The sequence below is a fragment of the Capricornis sumatraensis genome, chromosome 23, assembly GCF_032405125.1.
Source record: "Capricornis sumatraensis isolate serow.1 chromosome 23, serow.2, whole genome shotgun sequence".
In the NCBI taxonomy this organism is placed as follows: domain Eukaryota; kingdom Metazoa; phylum Chordata; class Mammalia; order Artiodactyla; family Bovidae; genus Capricornis; species Capricornis sumatraensis.
In genome coordinates this window covers 35,773,978-35,795,968 of record NC_091091.1, presented here as the reverse complement: position 1 = coordinate 35,795,968, position 21,991 = coordinate 35,773,978, and the positions used below count along the sequence as shown (strand labels likewise).

The window sequence follows — 21,991 nt, the reverse complement described above, 5'->3', positions numbered from 1 at the left end:
TCTGTCTGCAATACAGAAAGCCCTAGTACGATTCCTGGGTCCAGAAGATCGCCTGGAGAAGGAAAAGGCTACCCACTCCAGTATTCTTGGACTCCCCTTGTGGCTCAGCTGGTAAAGAATCTGCTCGCAGTGCAGGACACCTGGGTTCGATCCTTGTGTTGAGAAGATTCTCTGAAGAAGGGATAGACTACCCACTCCAGTATTCTGCCCTGGAGAACTCCATGGACTTCATAGTACATAGGGTTGCAAAGAGTTGGACACGACCGAGCAATTTTTACTTTTTCCATAGCATTAAGAAACATTACTAAAAATTACTAAACATTACTAAAAATTAACTGTCTCGTAATTTATTGACAAAATTAAGAACATACAATGGAGTCACCTAGACACCACAGTGTAGTCAAGTGGAAAGACTATCAATTTAGGAGTTTTTAACAAAACTGGATTTACACCAGCAGGGCTTTGGACTAATTCCTTTTAGTCTTGTGCTTAACAATCTAAAATTGAGTTTACTGAAATCTTGTTTACAAGGTTTTTAGAGAGGTTACAGACATTGTAAATAAAGCTCTTATTATAGGGTTTCCCTGGTGGCTCAGCAGTAAAGAATCCTCCTGGAATACAAGAGACATAGGTTCAATCCCTGGGTCAGGAAGATCCCCTGGAGGAGGAAATAGCAACCCACTCCAGTATTCTTTTGCCTGGGAAATCCCATGAACAGAGGAGCCTGGCAGGGGTCACAAAAGAGTCAGACATGACTTAGCAACTAAACAGCAACAATAGCACCTAGCTCTTGGAACTGACTTAATAAAGAGGAGCTATTAGAATAATAATAATCTGAGCCCTTTCTTTCTCTGAAAAACATATTTCTAATGTTTTTTACCTTGGTATGTTTTAAATGTATAATACCTAAAATATGGTTATCTTGAACAATATGGAAGAAATAAAAGTAAATTCCCACTATGTCAGCTACAAAATAGCTCAACATTAATCTTCTCATTAAAATACAGAAATTGAGTAGAAGCTGCTTGACGAATCTTTTCAAAAGTTCAACATCTCACTTCATGGATTTTTAACAATAACAACAAAATTCTACACTTTTCCTAGGATTTTAATTCCTAGAAGAAAAACACATAAAATGTTCATCCACCTCCTGAGAAATAAGCTTACTGTCTCAACACCACAGGCAAAATAATATGTTGATAGCGCCAACTTGGCAATGACAGATCATAATAAGCCAGCCTAGATTCTGTATTTCATTTAACTGATTTTCTGGATCTGGGGCACTGATTTTCTGGATCTGGGGCACTGATTTTTTAAGCCTTATAAAAGCCAAGACAATCAATCCCATTTCATCATGAATCATGACTTCAAATTATTATTTCAAAAAGGCAAATATTTAACTGTTTAGGCTCTAAAAGACAGTGAATTCTTTTCAATGATGACTCACATGCAAATACTCATAGTTTTTAAAACTATGCCTAACTTTATTACTAGGAATTTCTTTCCAAACATGCTTACAATAGTTTAGAAGTCAAAGTGGTTATTAATAGTTCATAATTTTCTTTATATGCTGACACTTGAAATAATTTTCCAAAGTAGATTATGTATCATTATGATGTTTAAGAGCAGAAGTATACTTCTTATATCCATTAAATATGTTATTCTTTGGTCTCTTATTTTTATTTATCAAAATGCTCCTTAATAGCTTAAAATTGGTATATTACTTCACACAATCAATAAAAGGTGCTCTTAAGTGCTGCAAAAGATTTAAATCAGCTAGGTTTTATCTATAATATACAGAGAGAAGAAATTTTTTCATTACAGTGGTCTAACAGGTAGCTAAATTTAGTATTTCAATAAATACATTGTTTAACATTCAGAAATTTATAGGACTATAGATAAGATAATTAAAATCAATTAAAACCATAGACATATATTTCTAGATCCCCTGGTAAAAACTTATTTCGTTACTTCCATTCTTAGATATGTTCTGGGTTTCCATTTTGTCCCAAAAAATTATTTCATTAGCTTTTCTATCTTTATATGTCTTTCTCTATCAGCTTCCTGTACCATGAAAGTATATCTTGTGAGTTTAATTTAAATTTTTCTGTGCTCATCCCCACTAAATCTAAAATGCTTGTATTCCTACTCTCTGCAATGTAAATTTGGTAGTGGTTCATATCTATCAATTATCAAAACTAACACAGTAATAGTCAAACAAAACAGACTAATGCTCATGTAGGAATACAAAACATAAAAGCCTTCAAATAGGACACTCAAACCCAGATTTCTCAATTCCCCTGCCTCCACCACCAATTCACCTCAGTTCATTTGTTCCCTTCCCCTATACTACTATTTACGCTGAAATTGGAGAGAATTCCTTTCAAAATCTGTCACTAAATTTCTCTCTCTAAAATGACATATACACATGCTGACTAGTAATGTATTTGAGAATCTCTACATGAAAAATTTCTGGTTATTTCCTACTTTGTACAGTCCTAACAGATACATACCTATGTCATATGCCAGGAAATCGGCAGAAAAACATTTTGCACCGTTACTCAAGGAAGTGTCATTATGGGTATTTCCTCCAAAAATAAGCATAGCTCCATTGATAAGAACAGCTGAATGAAGGTATCTGGCAAACCCACTTTCTTTCAAAATAGTCCTACAGGATAAAATTTAAAAATGTATTACAAAAGATAAAAAGGCCTCCCTGATCTTATATCAAGTACAGAAAAGATCTAGTTTGAATACAGAATTTTCCTTGGAATTGTAAAAATAACACACTTTATTATTTTTAACAAATGGCCTCTAAACTTCAATATTTTTAAAAAATACTTTGAGATTCAGAGTACCTTAAAATGCTTTGAGGAAACACAATATTAAACATAATCATTAATGATTTCATAATAATTTATACTTTGCATTTTGTTTTTATTTATAAAAGTAGGAAACAAATTTTCTTTAAACTAGAGGACTGACTTATAATCAGTTTTAAATACCAAAGGAAATAAATGGTTAAATGTAATAAATTTACTCTAAACAGTATGCAGTTAAAACTATAAGACTCATATGGATCCAATAAAATGTTTTTTAACTCATTAAATATATACATAAAAGTGCGCATAGATCTAAAACCCAATGAATTTCCACAAGATGAACACAACTAAGTAATGAATACTAAGACCAAAAAATAAAAAATTACCACTATTCTGATTCTAATAGCAAACATTTATATGGCTGTCTTTGTGCTTTACAAAATGGAAGGACATAGCTGGTATTCATTTGTATTCATGTTCGTTTGCTTAAGATTATTTTTGAGGTATATCTATATTGTGTATAATTGAAAATCTCAATGCATTTTTGAGAAACAATAAAATTAAGGTAAATGTTCTTTTAATTAATTACAGTGCAATTCTAAGAGAAAAACTACAAATATATGTTCACAAGTATACTTTACCTGAATGAACTAATATATATTAAAGGTTCAGGACAATATGAGTCAATACTTTATAAATAAATTCGTAGTACAAAGAATCAGAATATAAACACAGTTAACATGTATGGTATAGTTAGTAAGGCAAATATAGTATCTTAAAAACCATAGATTTAATACCATTCAATGGACATGAGTTTGAGCAAACTCCAGGAAATGGTGAAGGACAGGGAAGCCTGGTGTGCTGCAGTCCATGGGGTCGCAGAGTTGGACACAACTCTGAGCGACTGAACAACCACAAATTCTTAAAGAATACGGAACTGACCTCCAGAAAGGCAACAGAAGGAGATCCATAAACAATCTCCCCAGGGAAAGAACTATAATTGGTAAAAATTATTTTTTAACAAAATGTCTTTTTTGGATCTCAAAACCTTTTGCCAACAGCAACAACAAATAAAGAAATAGTTACTCAGGAACATCAACTAAATCTCAGTAAGAACAGCAACAGTTCATGATATCTGACTCATTACCAACTCTCATTCATCCCGTTACCACCACCTCCCCACACATACACAACCTGTTCAGCAAGACTGCTCAACCCCAGGCTGGTAAGGTTGAGAACAGAATACTCCTTTGTCCCTCAGTTCCTAGTTCAGGCCAATAATATACAACCAGGAGCAACAGATTGCCAATACTTCTCATGCCCCCTAATTCTTGGTGGCAGCTCTATTCAAGGAGAAAGCACAAGAGGTCTCAGTGCTCATTCTCTACCTTGCTCCCACTCGCAGGGTGGAAGCTATACACCAGCCCTCACACACAGGTTAAGAACACAAGGGCCCAGAAATCTTCACCCCTAATTTACAGGGCAACAGTTCCAAGATAAAAGAGGAAGGCTGAGAAACCATCAATATCCAGTGTACATAACACAGTGGTGTCACTGAAAGAACAAGCTACGAGCCCCTACCTATATTTCCAAAGCAATCACAGCGAGGTTATCCCCAACAGGGAGAGGCAGCCTAAGAAAAGGAAAGGCCCAAAGCTCTCCCAAGGGAACCTGACTTCACTGGGTACAGGGCAGCAAACTTCAAGCCTTAAAGCCTTCAGAAACAATGGAGGTTGTTTCTCAAGTATCTATGTGAGAATAATAAGTTAGAAACAGACCAACCAGAAGTTTATTGGAGAGAATCAGGGGGAAAGACAGCTAATAAGAGCCTTACTGGGGTCAGAACATCAATGACTAGCCTCAAAGACTACCCCTGTAAAAGGTATAAAATGCAATTCAGACCGTGGAGCAATTCATGCCCACAGAGCTTTGCTGAATCTAACAGAACTATCAGTTGGCAATTAGTAGAGGCTAGGGTGTGAGGAAATAGCAATCCACTCCAGTACTATTGCCTGGAAAATCCCATGGACAAAGGAGCCTGGTAGGCTACATACAGTCCCTGGGGTTGCAAAGAGTCAGACACGACTGAGCGACTTCACTTCACAGGGGGTGAGGATGATACAAACAGAGGCAGATAGCTTAACAAAGAGCTCAGAGGAAAAGTCGAAGAACTCTGCTAAAATCCCGATCATCCCAGGGTGACTATGTGCCTCCCCAGCCTGTACCATCTGAAGAGGAACATCAGAGGACGCATGTGGAGAAAAAAAGAGACTTCACTAAAAGAATTCAGCCAGGTCTCTAAACAAATGAAATTACAGCAGCCTCAGGGAGGGAGGAAAAGTCAGGATCCAGAGTTGCTGCAATGTACTGCCTAAAATGCCTGGCTTTTGGGGAAAATTATGGCATGCAATGAAATAGGGAAGTGTGACCCATGCCACACACAGGAATAACAGCAAGCAACCACCTTTGAGAGAACCCAGATGCCAGATGAAACAAAAAAAAGACTCTAAAGCAGCCATTAAAAATACTTAAAGAAAACAAAATTTAAAGAAGTATAACAATGTCTTATTAAATATAAAGCATCAACAAAGAAAAATAACCAGGAAGAGAAAAATGTGGAGTTTTAAAGTATAAAATTGAAATTTTAAAATTTAGCAGAGACTCAATAGCATATTTCAGCAGGTAAAGGAAAAAAATCAGTGAACTAGTAGATAAATCAGTAGAGATTCTGCAGTTCCAAAAACAGAGAGGAAAATGAACAGTCTATGAGAAATGTACACCACCATTAACAGCAAGAGCATGGATTTACTGGGAATTCTAAGGTAGAGGGGGAAAAGGTAAGAAATTGTTTGAGAAATAATGACTGACAACTTCCTAAATTTGATGAAAAACATTAGCATACATATCGAAGAAGCTCAACAAACTGCAAGTAAGAAAAAAGTACAGAAAGAGCCACATTCAGACATAAAATAGTAATACTGAAAGTCAAAGATAAAATCTTGGGCAAAAGAAAGAAGGTTATTTGCATACAAGATAACCCCAATAAGATAAATAACTGACTTCTCATCAGAAACAGTAAGAGCCAAAAGGCAATGGGATGGCATATGAAAATGTTGAATTTTTTAATAAGCCAGAATAAGAAGATACAGGGGAGAGACATTATCAAGGTGCTGTAATAAGATTTTCCTGCTGAGAATAAAAAATATTGCCTGTCATATCAGCAAAAAAAAAAGGTGGGGGGATGCTGCGGCCATAGAGCAATCACACTGCAACCTCGATGGTGAGCCCTGAGGAAACTCAGAATGGAAACAGAACGCCCGCCAGTGAGGCCACCCTGGACAGAGCACCCTGGGCAGACTCAGGATGAGAAGCACAAGATACTGGCCCCAGATAGCAAAGGTGCATCTCAAAGCAATGATTTCTATGAGCCTCAATTTTGTATCTTTTCATACGTAGAAAAAAATGCTAAGTTCCTTCATTTGAGATGTCTGGTTTTCCTTAAGTAACAGTAATCTTCTGATGTTCTGACTACATGGACTTTGCTGCAAAAACTCCTATTAACCTGGCTTCTCTCTTGCCTTTCTGGAGCAGTCTCTCAGTTATCTGAGATGCTGTGTCTTGGGCCTAAGTCCTTAGATTTGTCCACCAAATAAAACATAATTCTGAACTTTTAGGTTGTGCGTTATTTTTTCAGTCAACACCGCCTTGGTGCTCCCACAGAAGCAGTGATTTTGTCAACTACTTGGAGACAGGAGGACATTTGTGAGAGCCCAGCAGTCCAGCAGAGAAGTCCTAGCACTACTCTGAGCAAAACTTCCAAGAACAGGATGGAAGCGATTAGTAACAGTTTAACTTTCTCACTTCACTTGCCCCAAGGCAACAACAGCTCACTGCCAAGAAAAACTTCAAGCTGCTGTTTCACCCATGAGCAAAGAGACAGCCTAGAGGGTGACTAGCGTCCGCCCAAGCAGGGTAACGCCCAAGAAGCCCACTTCTTTTTCACGCCATCCAAAACAATAATGGGATCAGCAGGGGAGAGAAATCAGGGCTCTCAGCAACCAGGGTACAAAACCCAAGAAGGGCAAAGGTTTCTATTAACTACCTCAGGAACTTTACCAAGAACCCCAGCCATAAACTACATAGGATGAAGTAGATTCACCCAAGCTAGCACACGCATGCTGCCAACAATCCATAAATCCTTCCCCCATGTAGCCAGGACCCCAAACACACCCTTGCACGAGCACACATGTATAACTGGCTCCAGTCTGTTGAGTGGCAAAATGTGCATAACCTTGAACACTTTAGGCACTTGCACACTTCAGACAATGCCCTGGGGAAAATAAATAACAAGTTCTCCGTAGCAGGCCTGGCTCTGTAGAGTTGAGAAAATGCAATCTCTAAAATGTATAAAAACTCACACAACTCAATAGAAAAAAAAAAAAAAAAGAACAATTTAATTAAAAAATGAGCAGAGGATCTGCATAGACATTTTTCCAAAGAAGACATACAAAGAGTCAATAGATACATGAAAATCATTCAACAAGGAAATGCAAATGAAAACCACAGAGATATCACCTCACACACACACACACATACTTGTTGGAATGGTATTCTTGAAAAAACAGAAAATTACAAGTGCTGGTGAGGATGTGGGGAAAAGGGAACACTTATGAACTGTTGATGGGACTATAAATGGGTTCAGTCACTGTGGAAAACAGTACGGAGGTTTCTCAAAAAACAGAACTACCAAATTATCCAGCAATTCCACTCTATTTATCCGAATGAAATAAAACAACTATTTCAAAAAGAAATCTGCACCCCCATACTCATTGCAGCATTATTTATAATAACTAAGGCATGGAAACCACCTGAGAGCCCATCAACTGTTGACTGGAAAAAGCTAGAGAAATATTATTCAGGCGCAAAAAAGGAAATCTTGCCATTTGCCACAGCACAGATGGACTTTGAGGGCACTACACTAAGGGAAATAAGTCAGAGACAGGCAAATACATTATGATCTCACTCATAGGTAGAATCTAAAAAAATCTTTTAATGAACTTATAGATATGAAAGGTAGACTGGTGGGCACAAAAGGCGGATGGTCAAAGATGGTCAAAAGGCATGTTTCCAGTTATAAGGCAAATAAGCCCTGATAATATAACATTCATGGAGATTATATCTAACAATACTGTATTATATTTGATAGTTGCTAAGAATTTAAAAGTTCTCATCATAAGAAAAAATAATTCATAACTATATGTATAAGTTAACTAAACTTACTGTTGTAATCATTTTACAACACAAACATATATCAATTCACTAAGCTATATATCTAAAACTAATATAATGTTATATGTCAATTATATTTTAATTGAAAATAATTAACAAGTTTGAAAAGCTAAGTCTTGGTAAGGATGTGAAGAAAAGATATAAAAGTACTACTGATGGGAATGGAAAGAGGTATAGTCAGTTTGGAAAACAGTATGGACATTCCTGAAAAAGAAAATAAAAACTAAACTACCAAGAACTATGATATGATCAAGCAATCCCAATTCTGTGTATATATATCCAACATATACAGCAAAAGCCTTGAAAAATTCCAACACCCTTTCCTGATTAAAAAAAAAAAAAAAGAACACCCAACAAGAGAGAGATAGAAGGTAAACTGCTCAACCTGGTAAGGATGAATGGTGCCCACCCCAAGAGATGCATCCATGTCCCAATCTCCAGAACCTGGGAATGTTACCTTATTCGGAAAAAGTATTTTTTTCAGATACAATTAAATTAAGCATTTAAAGATGAGGAACTCATCCAACTTTATCCAGTGGATTTAATCCAATGACAAGTGTCCATTTAAGAGACACAACAGAAAAGAGGAGGCGGTAAGGTAACCGGCCTAATACCAAATATTTAAAAAACAAAGACCATGGCATCTGGTCCCATTCAGTTCAGCTCAGTTCAGTTCAGTCGCTCAGTCATGTCCAACTCTTTGCGACCCCATGAATCGCAGCACACCAGGCCTCCCTGTCCATCACCAACTCCCAGAGTTCACTCAGACTCACGTCCATCGAGTCAGTGATGCCATCCAGCCATCTCATCCTCTGTCGTCCCCTTCTCCTCCTGCCCCCAATCCCTCCCAGCATCAGAGTCTTTTCCAATGAGTCAACTCTTCGCATGAGGTGGCCAAAGTACTGGGGTTTCAGCTTTAGCATCATTCCTTCCAAAGAAATCCCAGGGCTGATCTCCTTCAGAATGGACTGGTTGGATCTCCGTGCAGTCCAAGGGACTCTCAAGAGTCTTCTCCAACACCACAGTTCAAAAGCATCAATTCTTCGGCGCTCAGCTTTCTTCACAGTCCAACTCTCACATCCATACATGACCACAGGAAAAACCATAGCCTTGACTAGACGGACCTTAGTCGGCAAAGTAATGTCTCTGCTTTTGAATATGATATCTAGGTTGGTCATAGCTTTTCTTCCAAGGAGTAAGCATCTTTTAATTTCATGGCTGCAATCACCATCTGCAGTGATTTTGGAGCCCCCAAAAATCAAGTCTGACACTGTTTCCACTGTTTCCCCATCTATTTCCCATGAAGTGATGGGACCAGATGCCATGATCTTCGTTTTCTGAATGTTGAGCTTTAAGCCAACTTTTTCACTCTCCACTTTCACTTTCATCAAGAGGCTTTTTAGTTCCTCTTCACTTTCTGCCATAAGGGAGGTGTCATCCGCATATCTGAGGTTATTGATATTTCTCCTGGCAATCTTGATTCCAGCTGGTCCCATTACTTCATGGCAAACAGAGGGAGAAAAGGTAGAAGAAGTAACAGATTTCCTCTTCTTGGAATCTAAGATCACTGCAAATGTTGACTGCAGCCATGAAATCAGATGACGATTGCTTCTTGGCAGGAAGCTATTATGACAAACTGAGACAGTGTGGTGAAAAGCAGAAACATTACTCTGTCGACAAAGGTCCCTATAGTCAAGGCTATGGTATTCCCAGTGGTCATGTATGGTTGTGAGAGCTGGACCATAAAGAAGGCAGAATGCCAAAGAATTGATAGCTTCAAACTGTGGTGCTGGAGAAGACTCCTGAAAGTCCACTGGACAGCAAGGAGATCAAACCAGTCAGTCTTAAGGGAATTCAACCCTGAATACTCATTGGAAAGACTGATTGCTGAAGCTGAAACTCCAGTATTTTGGCCATCTGAGGCAAACAGCATACTCATTGGAAAAGTCCCTGAAGTTGGGAAAGACTGAGGGCAGAAGGAGAAGGGGGCATCAAAGGATGAGATGGATGGATGGCATCACCGATGCAATGGACATGAACTTGGGCAAACTTCAGGAGATGATGAGGGATAGGGAGGCTTGGCAAGCTGCAGTCCACAGAGTCACAAAGTCGTACACAACTGGGCAACTGAACAAGAACAAAAACCAGAATGTAACTATGGAAGCAAATGGAGTGGTTCAACCACAACTCCAGGAACACTAACAGGCAAAGCTGGAAGAGGCAAAGAAAGGCCTTTTCCCAGCACTTCTGGAAGAGGCATGGCCATGGTTATGCTTTGATTTTGCATTCCTGGCCTCCAGACCGGTAACAGAATATCTTTTCATCGTGTTAAGCTACACAGTTTGTGGTAATTTGTTACGGCAGCCTAATACAAAGGATATCTACAAAACTAACAAACAAAAAACATAGCTAACATCATACTTAAAGGTCAAAGACAAGATGTTCTCCCTCTAAGATCAGGAATAAGCAGGATTTTTACTCTTGTCACTTCTGTTAAACTTTGTATTTGAGATTATAGAAAGGAAAATGGGCAAGAAAATAAAGTGCATCTAGATGGGAAAGGAAGAAGTAAAACTCTACTTGCAAATGACATGATCTTACATAGAAATTCAAATAAACCTACAAAAAACTGCTATAGCTAATAAATCAATTTAGCAAGTTTGGAGGTTAAAAGAACACTGTGCAAAAAGTAAACTGTACTGCTATTACAAGAAATGAAAAATATTAAGATAAAAATAATAAAACAATTTTTAACAGGATCAAAAACAATAAAGCATTTAGAAATAAATTTAATGAAACGCATAAAATTTATACCAGGAAGACAAGAAACTATTGAGGAGAGAAATTAAAGACAGCCTAAAAAATGAAAAGATACCTTCTTACCTAGATTGGAAAACAAAACATTGTTAAAATGGTCATACTCTCCAAACTGATCTACAGATTCAACTTACTCTATAAAATCCCAATTGGATGTTTTTTAACTAATAAACTCTTTGTAAGTAAAGCTATGATAAACATAGACAGCATAGTTAAAAGCAGAACCATCGCTTTGCCAACAAAGCTCCATATAATCAAAGCTACAGTTTTTCCAGTAGCCACATACAGATGTGAAAGTTGGACCATAAGGAAGGCTATGCACCAAAGAATTTTTCTTTTGAATTGTGATGCTGGAAAAGACTTTTGAAAGACCCTTGGACTGCAAGGAAATCAAACCAGTCTATCCTAAAGACAATCAATCCTGAATATTCACTGGAAAGACTGCTGAAGCTGAAGTTCCAATACTTTGGCCACATGATACAAAGAGCAGACTCACTGGAGAAGACCCTGATGCTAGGAAAGATTGAGGGCAGGAGGAGAAGAGGGTGACAAAGGATGAGATGGTTGGATGGCATCACTGACTTGATGGACACTAATTTGAGCAAATTCCAGGAGATAGTGAAGGGTAGAGGAGCCTTCAGTCCTGAGATCGCACTTAGCAACTGAACAATAAAAACAATCCTATGATTCATGTGGAAATTCAAGAGCCCAAAATAGCCAATTCAAAGAAAGGAAAGAATACTCTTTTCAACAAATGGTGCTAGGGCCACTGGATATCCAAAAGAAAGAAACTGAACCCTTCCCTTACAATATATACAAAAATTAACTAAAAATTGAGTAAAATGCCTAAATTTAAGAGCTACAAGGGATGAAACTCGTAAAAGAAACTGCAGAAGCAAATATTCTTTGCCTTGCATTAGGCAATGGATGCTTACTATGACACCATTTTAACAGTATAAAATGTATAACAGATAAAACAGTCTTAAAAATTAAAAAATCTTGAGCTTCAAAGGACTCTAAAAATAACATGAAAACTAACATACAGCATGGAAGAAAATATTTATAAGTCACGTATCTGATAAAGAATTTATATCTAGAACATATAAAGTACTCTAACAACTCTAAGAATAATAACTCTAGGAATGGGAGGGGCATTTCCTCACCTTGATAAAAAAAAAAATTATCCAAAATTTATGCTTAATGGCAAGAAAACATATGCTTCCCTTCTAAGAAAAAGAAAAAGACAAGATATATTCTGTACCACTCCTATTCAATATTTTACTGCAAGCCCTAATTAGTGCAATAAGCCAAAAAAGTGGGGGGGGAGGGGGTGGAATAAAAGATATACAAAATGGGAAGGAATAAATAAAACTGTCGTTTTCACACATAACACGATCATCTATGTACAAAATACCAAACAATCAACAACAACAACAATTTTAAAACTCCTGGAACTAATAAGTAATTATAGTTTCAGGATACAAGGTTAATATATGAAAGTCAGTCGCTTTCTTACATACCAACAATAACCAATGGATACTTGAAATAAAGACACAACACCATTTACACAGCACCCGCACAAATTGAAACAGGTATAAATCTAATAAAATGTGGATAAGATCTATATTAGGAAAATTACAAAACTCTGATGAAAGAAATCAAAGAAGTAAATAAAGGGATAGTCCATATATATGGACAGGAAGATTTACTATTATCAAGGTATCACTTCTTCCTAGTTTAGTCTATATGTTCACTGCAATCCCAGTCAAAATTCTAGAAAGAACAGTCAACACAATATTGTGGGAGAAGAACAAACTCAGAAAATTGACATTACTTGACCTCAAGACTTACCATAGAGATACAATAACCAAAACAGCATGGTACTAGGGGAAGAACAGACACACAGATCAACGGAACAGAACAGTGAGCCCAGAAATAGACCCACATATAGTCAACTAGCTTCTAACAAAAACAACTCAACAGAGAAAGATAGTCATTTCAGTAAATGGTGCTGAAACAACAGGACATCCAATGCAAAAAAAAAAAGGAAAGAAAGTTGACAGATCTTATACCTTTTACAAAAATTAACACAGGATGAATCATAAGACAAAATGTAAAATACAAAACTGTAAAACTCCTAGAAGATAACACAGGACAACCACAGGGTGGCCATGAGTTTGATGACTTTTTAGATACAGCAACAAAAGGACAGTTTATAAAAGAAAAATGCTAAGTTCAACTTCATCAAAATTAAAAACTTAAGTTCTGTGAAAGACATCATTCAGAGAATGAAACAGTAAGCCACAGACTTGGAGAAATTATTCACAACAAATATCTGATAAAGTACCTGAATCCAAAACATACAAAGAACTCTTAAAACTCGACAGTTAGAAAATAACTCAATTAAAAACTGGCAGAAGATCTGAAAATACAGCCTTTCAAAGAAGACATAAAGATGGCAAAATAAGTCTATGCATAAATCCTCAACATCATAGGGCACTAGTGAATTACAAATTAAAACAATGACTCACCACTACCTAACAGAATGGCTAAAATTCAAAACGTTAACACCAAATGCTAGCAAGGGTGCAGAGCAACATTCATTGCTGGTAGGAATGAAAAACTGTACAATCACTCTTACAGCACTAAACACATTTGCTAAAAACTAAACACACTTACCACACAGTTCAACAACTGTGATCACTGGCTGAAGATTTATGTTGATGCAAAAAACATTTATAGCAGGTTTATTAATAACTGTCAAAACTTGGAATAACCAAGATGTCCTTCAGTGGGTGAATGGATAAACAACTGCACCACATCCATACAACAGAATATTATTCAGTGATAAAATAGGCTATGAAGTCATGAAGAGACTTCAAGGAACCGTAAAAGCATATTGCCAAGAGAAAGAAGACAATCTAAAAAAGGATATATACTGTATGATTCCAACTATAACAATCTGGAAAAGGCAAATCAATGGACACAGCAAAAATATCAACAGTTGCGAGGGGTTGGGCAGGAAGAGCAGGAGGTGAGCACACCATTTCAAGGGCAACTGAAACTATTCTGTAGGATATAGTAGTAGTGGAACATGTCATTATACTTGGTGTAAACCCACTGGACCTATAACATGAAAGTAAACCCTAATGTAAACTATGGACTTTAGTTAGTAACAATGGATCAATATTGACATCAATTTTAACAAATGTACCACGCTAATGCAAAATGTTAATAACAGACTGGGGATGGGGAACATATGTACGTATTTGGGGATGCTTGCTGCCTACCTTTTGCTCATTTTTCTTTAAACCTAAAACTGTTCTAAAAAATAAAGTCTATTAATCAAAAGACAACAAGAAAATAAAGTGATGGTGATAAAAATTGCAGCTGCTTTTCCAGATATGATACCTTTACTACAATATATTAACCAACTTCCAGTACCCAATAAGCAGATAATTTTTAAAAAATATATGAACTGCAAAATGGGATCTGAATTTCTCACTTTCAAAAGGGATTTGGGATTTACAAACATGAAGGAGAATAAGTCTAAAATAAATCCTACAATGTTGTATTACATTATTATGCAGCTTAGACAGACAGATATACAGTAATAAAGATATACACCAATTTCTATAAATAGATACAGATGTATGTTTGTAAATCTTCTGGCTCTATCTTCTGACAGGGTCTATAAACAGTAGAACTGGAAAGACTAGAGATCTCTTCAAGAAAATTAGAGATACCAAGGGAACATTTCATGCAAAGATGGACTCAATGAAAGACAGAAATGGTATGGACCTAACAGAAGCAGAAGATATTAAGAAGAGGTAGCAAGAATACACAGAAGAACTATACAAAAGGATCTTCATGACCCAGTTAATCACAATGGTGTGATCACTCTACCTAGAGCCAAACATCCTGGAATGTGAAGTCAAATGGGCCTTAGGAAGTATCACTATGAACAAAGCTAGTTGAGGTGATGGAATTCCTATCGAGCTATTTCAAATTCTAAAAGATTATGCTGTGAAAGTGCTGCACTCATTGTGCCAGCAAATTTGGAAAACTCAGCAGTGGCCACAGGACTGGAAAGGGTCACTTTTCATTCCAATCCCAAAGAAAGGCAATGCCAAAGAATGTTCAAACTACCACACAGTTGCACTCATCTCACACGCTAGTAAAGTGATGCTTAGAATTCTCCAAGCCAGGCTTCAGCAATACGTCAACCGTGAACTTCCTGATGTTCAAGGTGGTTTTAGAAAAGGCAGAGGAACCAGAGATCAAATTGCCAACATCCAATGGATTATCCAAAAAGCAAGAGAGTTCCAGAAAAACATATATTTCTGCTTTATTGACTATGCCAAAGCCTTTGACTGTGTGGATCACAATAAACTGGAAAATTCTGAAAGAGATGGGAATACCAGACCACCTGACCTGCCTCTTGAGAAACATATATGCAGGTCAAGAAGCAACAGTTAGAACTGGACATGGAACAACAGACTGGTTCCAAATAGGAAAAGGAGTACGTCAAGGTTGTATATTGTCACCCTGCTTATTTAACTTATACACAGAGTACATCATGAGAAACACTGGGCTGGAGGAAGCACAAGCTGGAATCAAGATTGCCAGGAGAAATATCAATAACCTTAGAAATGCAGATGACACCACCCTTATGGCAGAAAGTGAAGAAGAACTAAAGAGCCTCTTGATGAAAGTGAAAGAGGAGAGTGAAAAAGTTGGCTTAAAACTCAACATTCAGAAAACTAAGATTATGGGATCTGGTCCCATCACTTCATGGCAAATAGATAGGGAAACAGTGGAAACAGTGGCAGACTTTATTTTGGGGGGCTCCAAAATCACCGCAGATGGTGACTGCAGCCATAAAATTAAAAGACACTTACTCCTTGGAAGGAAAGTTATGACCAACCTAGACAGCATATTAAAAAGCAGAGACATTACTTCATCAACAAAGGTCCATCTAGTCAAGGCTATGGTTTTTCCAGTTGTCATGTATGGATGTGAGAGTTGGACTGTAAAGAAAGCTTAGCGCCGAAGAATTGATGCTTTTGAACTGTGGTACTGGAGAAGACTATTGCGAGTTTCTTGGACTGTAAGGAGATCCAACCAGTCCATCCTAAAGGAAATCAGTCCTGGGTGTTCATTGCAAGGACCGATTTTGAAGCTGAAACTCCAATATTTTGGCCACCTGATGCGAAAAGCTGATTCATTTGAAAAGACTCTGATGTTGGGAAAGATTGAAGGCAGGAGGAAAAGGGGATGACAGAGGTTGAGAAGGTTAGATGGCATCACTGACTCAATGGACATGAGTCTGAGTGAACTCCAAGAGTTGGTGATGGACAGGGAGGCCTGGCGTGCTGCAGTTCATGGGGTCACAAAGAGTCGGACACAACTGAGCGACTGAACTGATAAACACATCAAAAGGATAATAAACATACCTAGTCCCCTCATCTTGTTTTTAATACAATTATGTACTAGAAGCAATCAAGGTTCCGTGAGGAAATAAATGACTTACTAGAGCAGGAAACTACAAGATGTAAAAAAATTTTATTTATTTTATGCCTGTGCCTAAAAGTATAGAAAGGCACAAGAATGATTGGGGACATGTCTTAAGAATACAGAACACTTACTGAAAAAGTTCACAGAGGCCAAATCTGGGACACTTTGGGCACCAAAAGAAAGAACAGTAATAGATTATAAAACATTGAATAAAATAAAAATCTATCATTTCATACTGATATAAGTAAACATACAACTTGTGATATTTCTACGGAAAAACATTAGCATACCACCATATGGTAATCATCATAGTAATAACTGTTTCTCACAAGAATTATTAATGGATGCTAAAACTAGTGTAAAATATATAGAATCTAGAAAGTGCTGCTGATGAACCTATCTGCAGGGCAGCATTGGAGATACAGACAGGGAGAAGAGACTTATGGATATGACCAGGGGAGATGAGGGAGGGAGAAAGTGAGATGAATGGAGAGAGTCGCATGGAAACATATGCAATTACCATATATAAAATAGATAGCCAATGTGAATTTGCTGTATGACTCAGGGAACTCAAACAGGGGCAACCTAGAGGAGTACAATGGGAGTGGGAAGTGGGAGGGAGGTGCAAGAGAGTGGGGACATATATCTACCTGTGGCTGATTCATGTTGATGTATGGCAGAAATCAACACAATATTGTAAAGCAATTATCTTTCAGTTAAAAATAATTATTTTTAAAATTTAATGAGAAACTGTGTTTACCTAAGAGAAAAGTATCCCCCACAAGGTTATTACTTAAAAAAGAAAAATTGTATCTTTACAGAGAAGAAACCTGAAAACACTTTAAACATTACTTTAACCAAAATATAAAGTTAAACTCTACAGAAGGTTCACAGCAGCCTCACTCACAATAGCCCAAAGTGAAAACAACCCAACAACTGTCCATCAACTGATGAGTGGATTAACAATACGTGGTATATTCGTACAATGGAATATTATCCAGCCATTACAAAGAATCTAGTGCAGAAACATACTACAGCGCAGACAAACCCTGAAAAAATTATGCTAAGTGAAAGAAGCCAGATGCAAAAGGTCACGTACTGTACATTTTATTTGCCTCAAATACTGAGAATAGGTAAAACTATAGAGACAGAAAGTAGGCTAGTGGTTTTCAAGGGGTGGAGGGAAAGGGTAGAGGAAAGTACAGGAGTTCTTTTAGGAGAGAAGGAAATATTCTGAGATGAGTGATGGCAGCATACTATTATGAATAAACAAAAGCCACTGAATTGTAAACTTTAAATGGTTAAAATGGAGAATTTTATGTTACAAGACTTCTATTTTATTTTCTCAAAAAAAAGTCATAGGAGAACACATTTTACCGTTCTACCAAAACGCAAACTCTGAATATAATCATGAGGAAACATAAGACACACTACTTTTTTAGTATTTCTAAGTATAGTTGAAATCTTTTTTTAAGTTGAAAAAAAATGGAAAAAAATACCAAATTTAAAATTACAGCTGTAAGTTGTAAATGATAATGTTTTGCATGTATCTTATGTGTCAAAACATACTGTGCTTTTATTATTGCGTTTTAAAGGAACACAATAATAAAGAAAACAACAATAGGACCAAAAAATCTGAGGTCTCTGTTACATAAAAGCCTTGACACAGAAGAAAAATGAAGATGTGAGCTGCTGCTACAAGCTCTACAAACATGTACATGCACAAAACATTATGAGACACCTCATTTAATGAGGCTAAGAAATGGAGACCCTAATGGTCCTGGTACCAAAAATCATTACAGCAAATTTAAAGTCTCTTAGCAAAGGATAATAACAATGAATAAAACATCTTAAAATACAAAAGGAATCATTTTTGAGAAATGAGAATTTCTACAAATACAGATAATGCTTCTGTGGTACTATATTAAAATCTCAAAAAAATCTCTGAAATCACATATACTTGAAATATGCTTTCTTTTTTTTGTTTTGTCTTTTTTTTGTTTTTTTATGATTTAAAAATTGTTTTATTTTTTTTTACCTTTTTTTTAATTTTTTTTTTTAGTTTTTTATTTTTTTAATTTTAAAATCTTTAATTCTTACATGCGTTCCAATGATGTTAATCTGGTTACATGAAATGATTTTTTATAGCTTCTTAAATTTGATCTAATGAGAGTTATTTTTACATTAAAGTATTCAAAGCTAACTCAATGGACATGAGTTTGAGAAAGCTCTAGGAGACAGTGACGGACAGGGAAGCTTGGCAGGCTCCAGTCAATAGGGTCACAAAGAGTCAGACACAACTGAGCGACTGAACAATTCAAAGCTACTTTATTGAACTATCAAGATTTTGGATTTCTCTAAAAATGTAACTTTCAGAGGTTTTGGAAAAGTGATACAAGACGATTTCACAAATATGTTTTTAGTTAACAGTATTCTACAAAATACTGATGAATGTGCTATTGGTGCTGTTTATCCTTGACAATTTCTCTGCATAATGAGTGTCTGAAATATAGTGTATTTGTATACTATGAGAACTTCCCTGGTGGCTCAGACAGTAAAGCGTCTGTGTACTGAGAGACTTCACTTTCACTTTTGTATACTATATTTATATACACTGTATTTATGAAAAATTGAGGGTCACTCAGTTGTGTCCAGCTGTTTGCAACCCCGTGGACTGTAGCCCACCAGGCTCCTCTGTCCATGGAATTCTCAAGCCAGAATACTGGAGTGGGTAGCCATTTCTCTTCTCCAAGGGAATCTTTCCAACCCAGGGATCGAACCCAGGTCTCTCACATTGCAGGAGGATTCTTTACCCTCTGAGCCACCAGGGAAGCCCACAATATTTATATATATTTGTATACTATATTTGTATATATATATAGTATATTTATAATACATTAGTTGAATATATAGCTAGAAAACTATTTCATAGGATCATATATTACATATGTGTATGAATGTATTCAAATTTAGCAGAAACAGTCATCAGGTTTTTCAGAATGCTTCTACCAGTTTATACACACTTGGATAAACAACCTTATAAATTTTAACCGTTTAGGTAGATGTGTAGTGGTATCTGAATGTGATCTTAAATTACCTTGTGGTAATGGAGGTTGAACAGCTTTTAATATGTGTTTTGGTCATTTGGATATATTTTTGTTCAAGTCGCTTCCCCATTTCCTACTGAGTTATCTGACATTTTCTTGTTGACTTGTAGTACTTCTCTATATACTCAGGAAAAGGGACCTTTGTTGACTTTATGTACTACCAGCATCTACACTGCAGTTTGCCTTTTCAGTTTCTTAGTGGTATTTTTACACATATATAGTTCAGTTTATCATTTTTCCTTCATTGAGAATACTGTTTAAATTCTATTTTTAAAGTCTTTCTTTACCAATAAAAACAAAGACATTTATCTGTTATCTTCTACAATATTTACTATTTGTACTCTACACCTAGATTTACATTGATCTGAAACTATTTTTTGTGTATGAGACGTAAAACAGGGCCCCAGATTCATTTATTTCAATTGTATAACCATTGACCCAGAATCACTTATTGAAAAAACAACTGTCTAGTGCCAACTGTGTTATACTCTGTGTCTGTACTTAGGTGCTTAGTCATGTCCAACTCTTTACGACCCTCCAATTCCCTCTGTCCATGGAATTTTTCAGGCAAGAATACTGGAGTGGGTCATTGTTTCCCCCTCCAGGGTATCTTCCTGACCCAGGGACTGAACCCACGCCTCCAGAATCTCCTGCACTCCAGGAAGCTTCTTTACCCAATGAGCCATCAGGAAAGCCCCATGTTATAAAGTTCCGATAAATGTGTAGGTCTATCTGGGAACTCCTATTTGCCTCAATGCTTTATGTCCCTATCTTTGCAGCAATACTTAATTACTGTAGCTTCACATTCATGAGATCTAGAAGAGAAGACTTTCAGCTTTGTTCTTCTAAAAGCTAGTTTTAGCTATGATTGATCCTTTGAATTTTCATATAAATTTTAAAATAGGCATGTCAATTTCTAAAAGAAAGTATTACCTTCTGCAATTGTGTTTTGGGATTATATTAAATCTAAAGATCAATTAGGACAGAATAGATATCTCTACCATACTGAGTATTTCCATTAATTATCATAACACATTGGGTTGACCAAAAAGTTCGCTGAGGTTTTTCAGTAGGATCTTATGGAAAAGCCCAAATGAACTTTTTGGCCTATGCTGTATCTTCCATTTATTTATGCCTTCAATTTCTCACAAGGTTTTGAGTTTTTTATGTAAAGATCCTGCATATATGTCATGATATTTACTTCTCAGGTTTTTGACATCCTGATCTTATATGAATTTTAAATTATCATTTTCCAACTGTTCTTGATATATAGAACTATATTTTCCTTATATTGATCTTATGTCAACCAAACTATTACCTATGTATCTTTTATATTCTGTTATTCCCTTTTACTTTAATTGTATTATTCCACTGTCTGGATATTCCAATACAATGGTGAATAGAAACAGTGATAGTAACCACTCTTATTCATTCCTAACTTTAAAGGGAAATTTTTCAACAATACACTCTAATGTTTGCAATAAAGCTTTTTTTTTTTTTTACTACATAAATAGTTTACTTCTATTCCTACTGCATTAGAGGTTCTTCATGAATATAAGTTAAATTTTATCTAAACATCCTATGTATTGTTTGAGAAAAATATATGCCTTTATTTCTTTATTATTTTAATGTGTTATTCTTTTATGAAATTTTATTTAATCTTTTATTCTTAAAGTGAACCCAAATAATGTACTATTGTTTCCATAAATTGCTGGATTCACCTGATTTTTCTATCTATTTTAATGAAAAAGATAACACTATAATTTCCTTAGCTGTAAAATCTTTTTCATATTTTTGTCTCAAGGTTTTGCTACTGCATAAAACTGCAAAATAATTATTTCTGTTCTCTGAAAGTTTGTGAATGACTGGTGTTATTTCTTAAATACATACTTCTTAAATATCTGGGCACATTCACGAATAAAGTTATCTGGGCCTAGAGAGTTTGGGGTTTTATTTTGTCTTGCTTTGTGTCTGTTTCTTTAACGGAAGAGGATTTCAAGCATAGACTCTACTTTGTGTTATAAGATTATTCCAATTTTCTGTCTCTTCATGCATCAATTCTAGTAAGTTTCATTTTTCTAGATACTTGACATGGCTCATTTAATTTTTTTAAAGTTACTCTCATACAGTTGCTTATCATGTTCATTTATTATCATTTAATGTCTATAATGTCCATAATGTCCATTTTCATTCTGAAAATTGGTTATTTGAGTACACAGTCATCCCTGAGTGTCTGTGGGAAATTGGTTCAAGAAGCCTCGCCAATTCCAAAATCCACAGATGTTCAAGAGCCTTACATAAAATGGCATATAACCTATACACATCCTCCTGTATAATCTAGGTCACTTCTAGATTACTTATAACACCTAATACGGTGTAAACGCTATGTAAACTGCTGTAAACACAATGTAAATGCTATGCAAGTAGTTGCTGGTGCAT

At 36.1% G+C, this 21,991-nt stretch overlaps 1 protein-coding gene across 1 annotated transcript in view; it reads right to left on the bottom strand.

The window, feature by feature from the left end:
• Positions 1 to 21,991, bottom strand: part of ATRNL1 (attractin like 1) — a 785,280-nt gene that overhangs the window by 649,092 nt on the left and 114,197 nt on the right. The window contains exon 10 of the mRNA XM_068961441.1: positions 2,514 to 2,668. Within this exon, the coding sequence (XP_068817542.1) occupies positions 2,514 to 2,668 (155 nt within the window). The remainder of the gene's footprint in view (positions 1 to 2,513; positions 2,669 to 21,991) is intronic.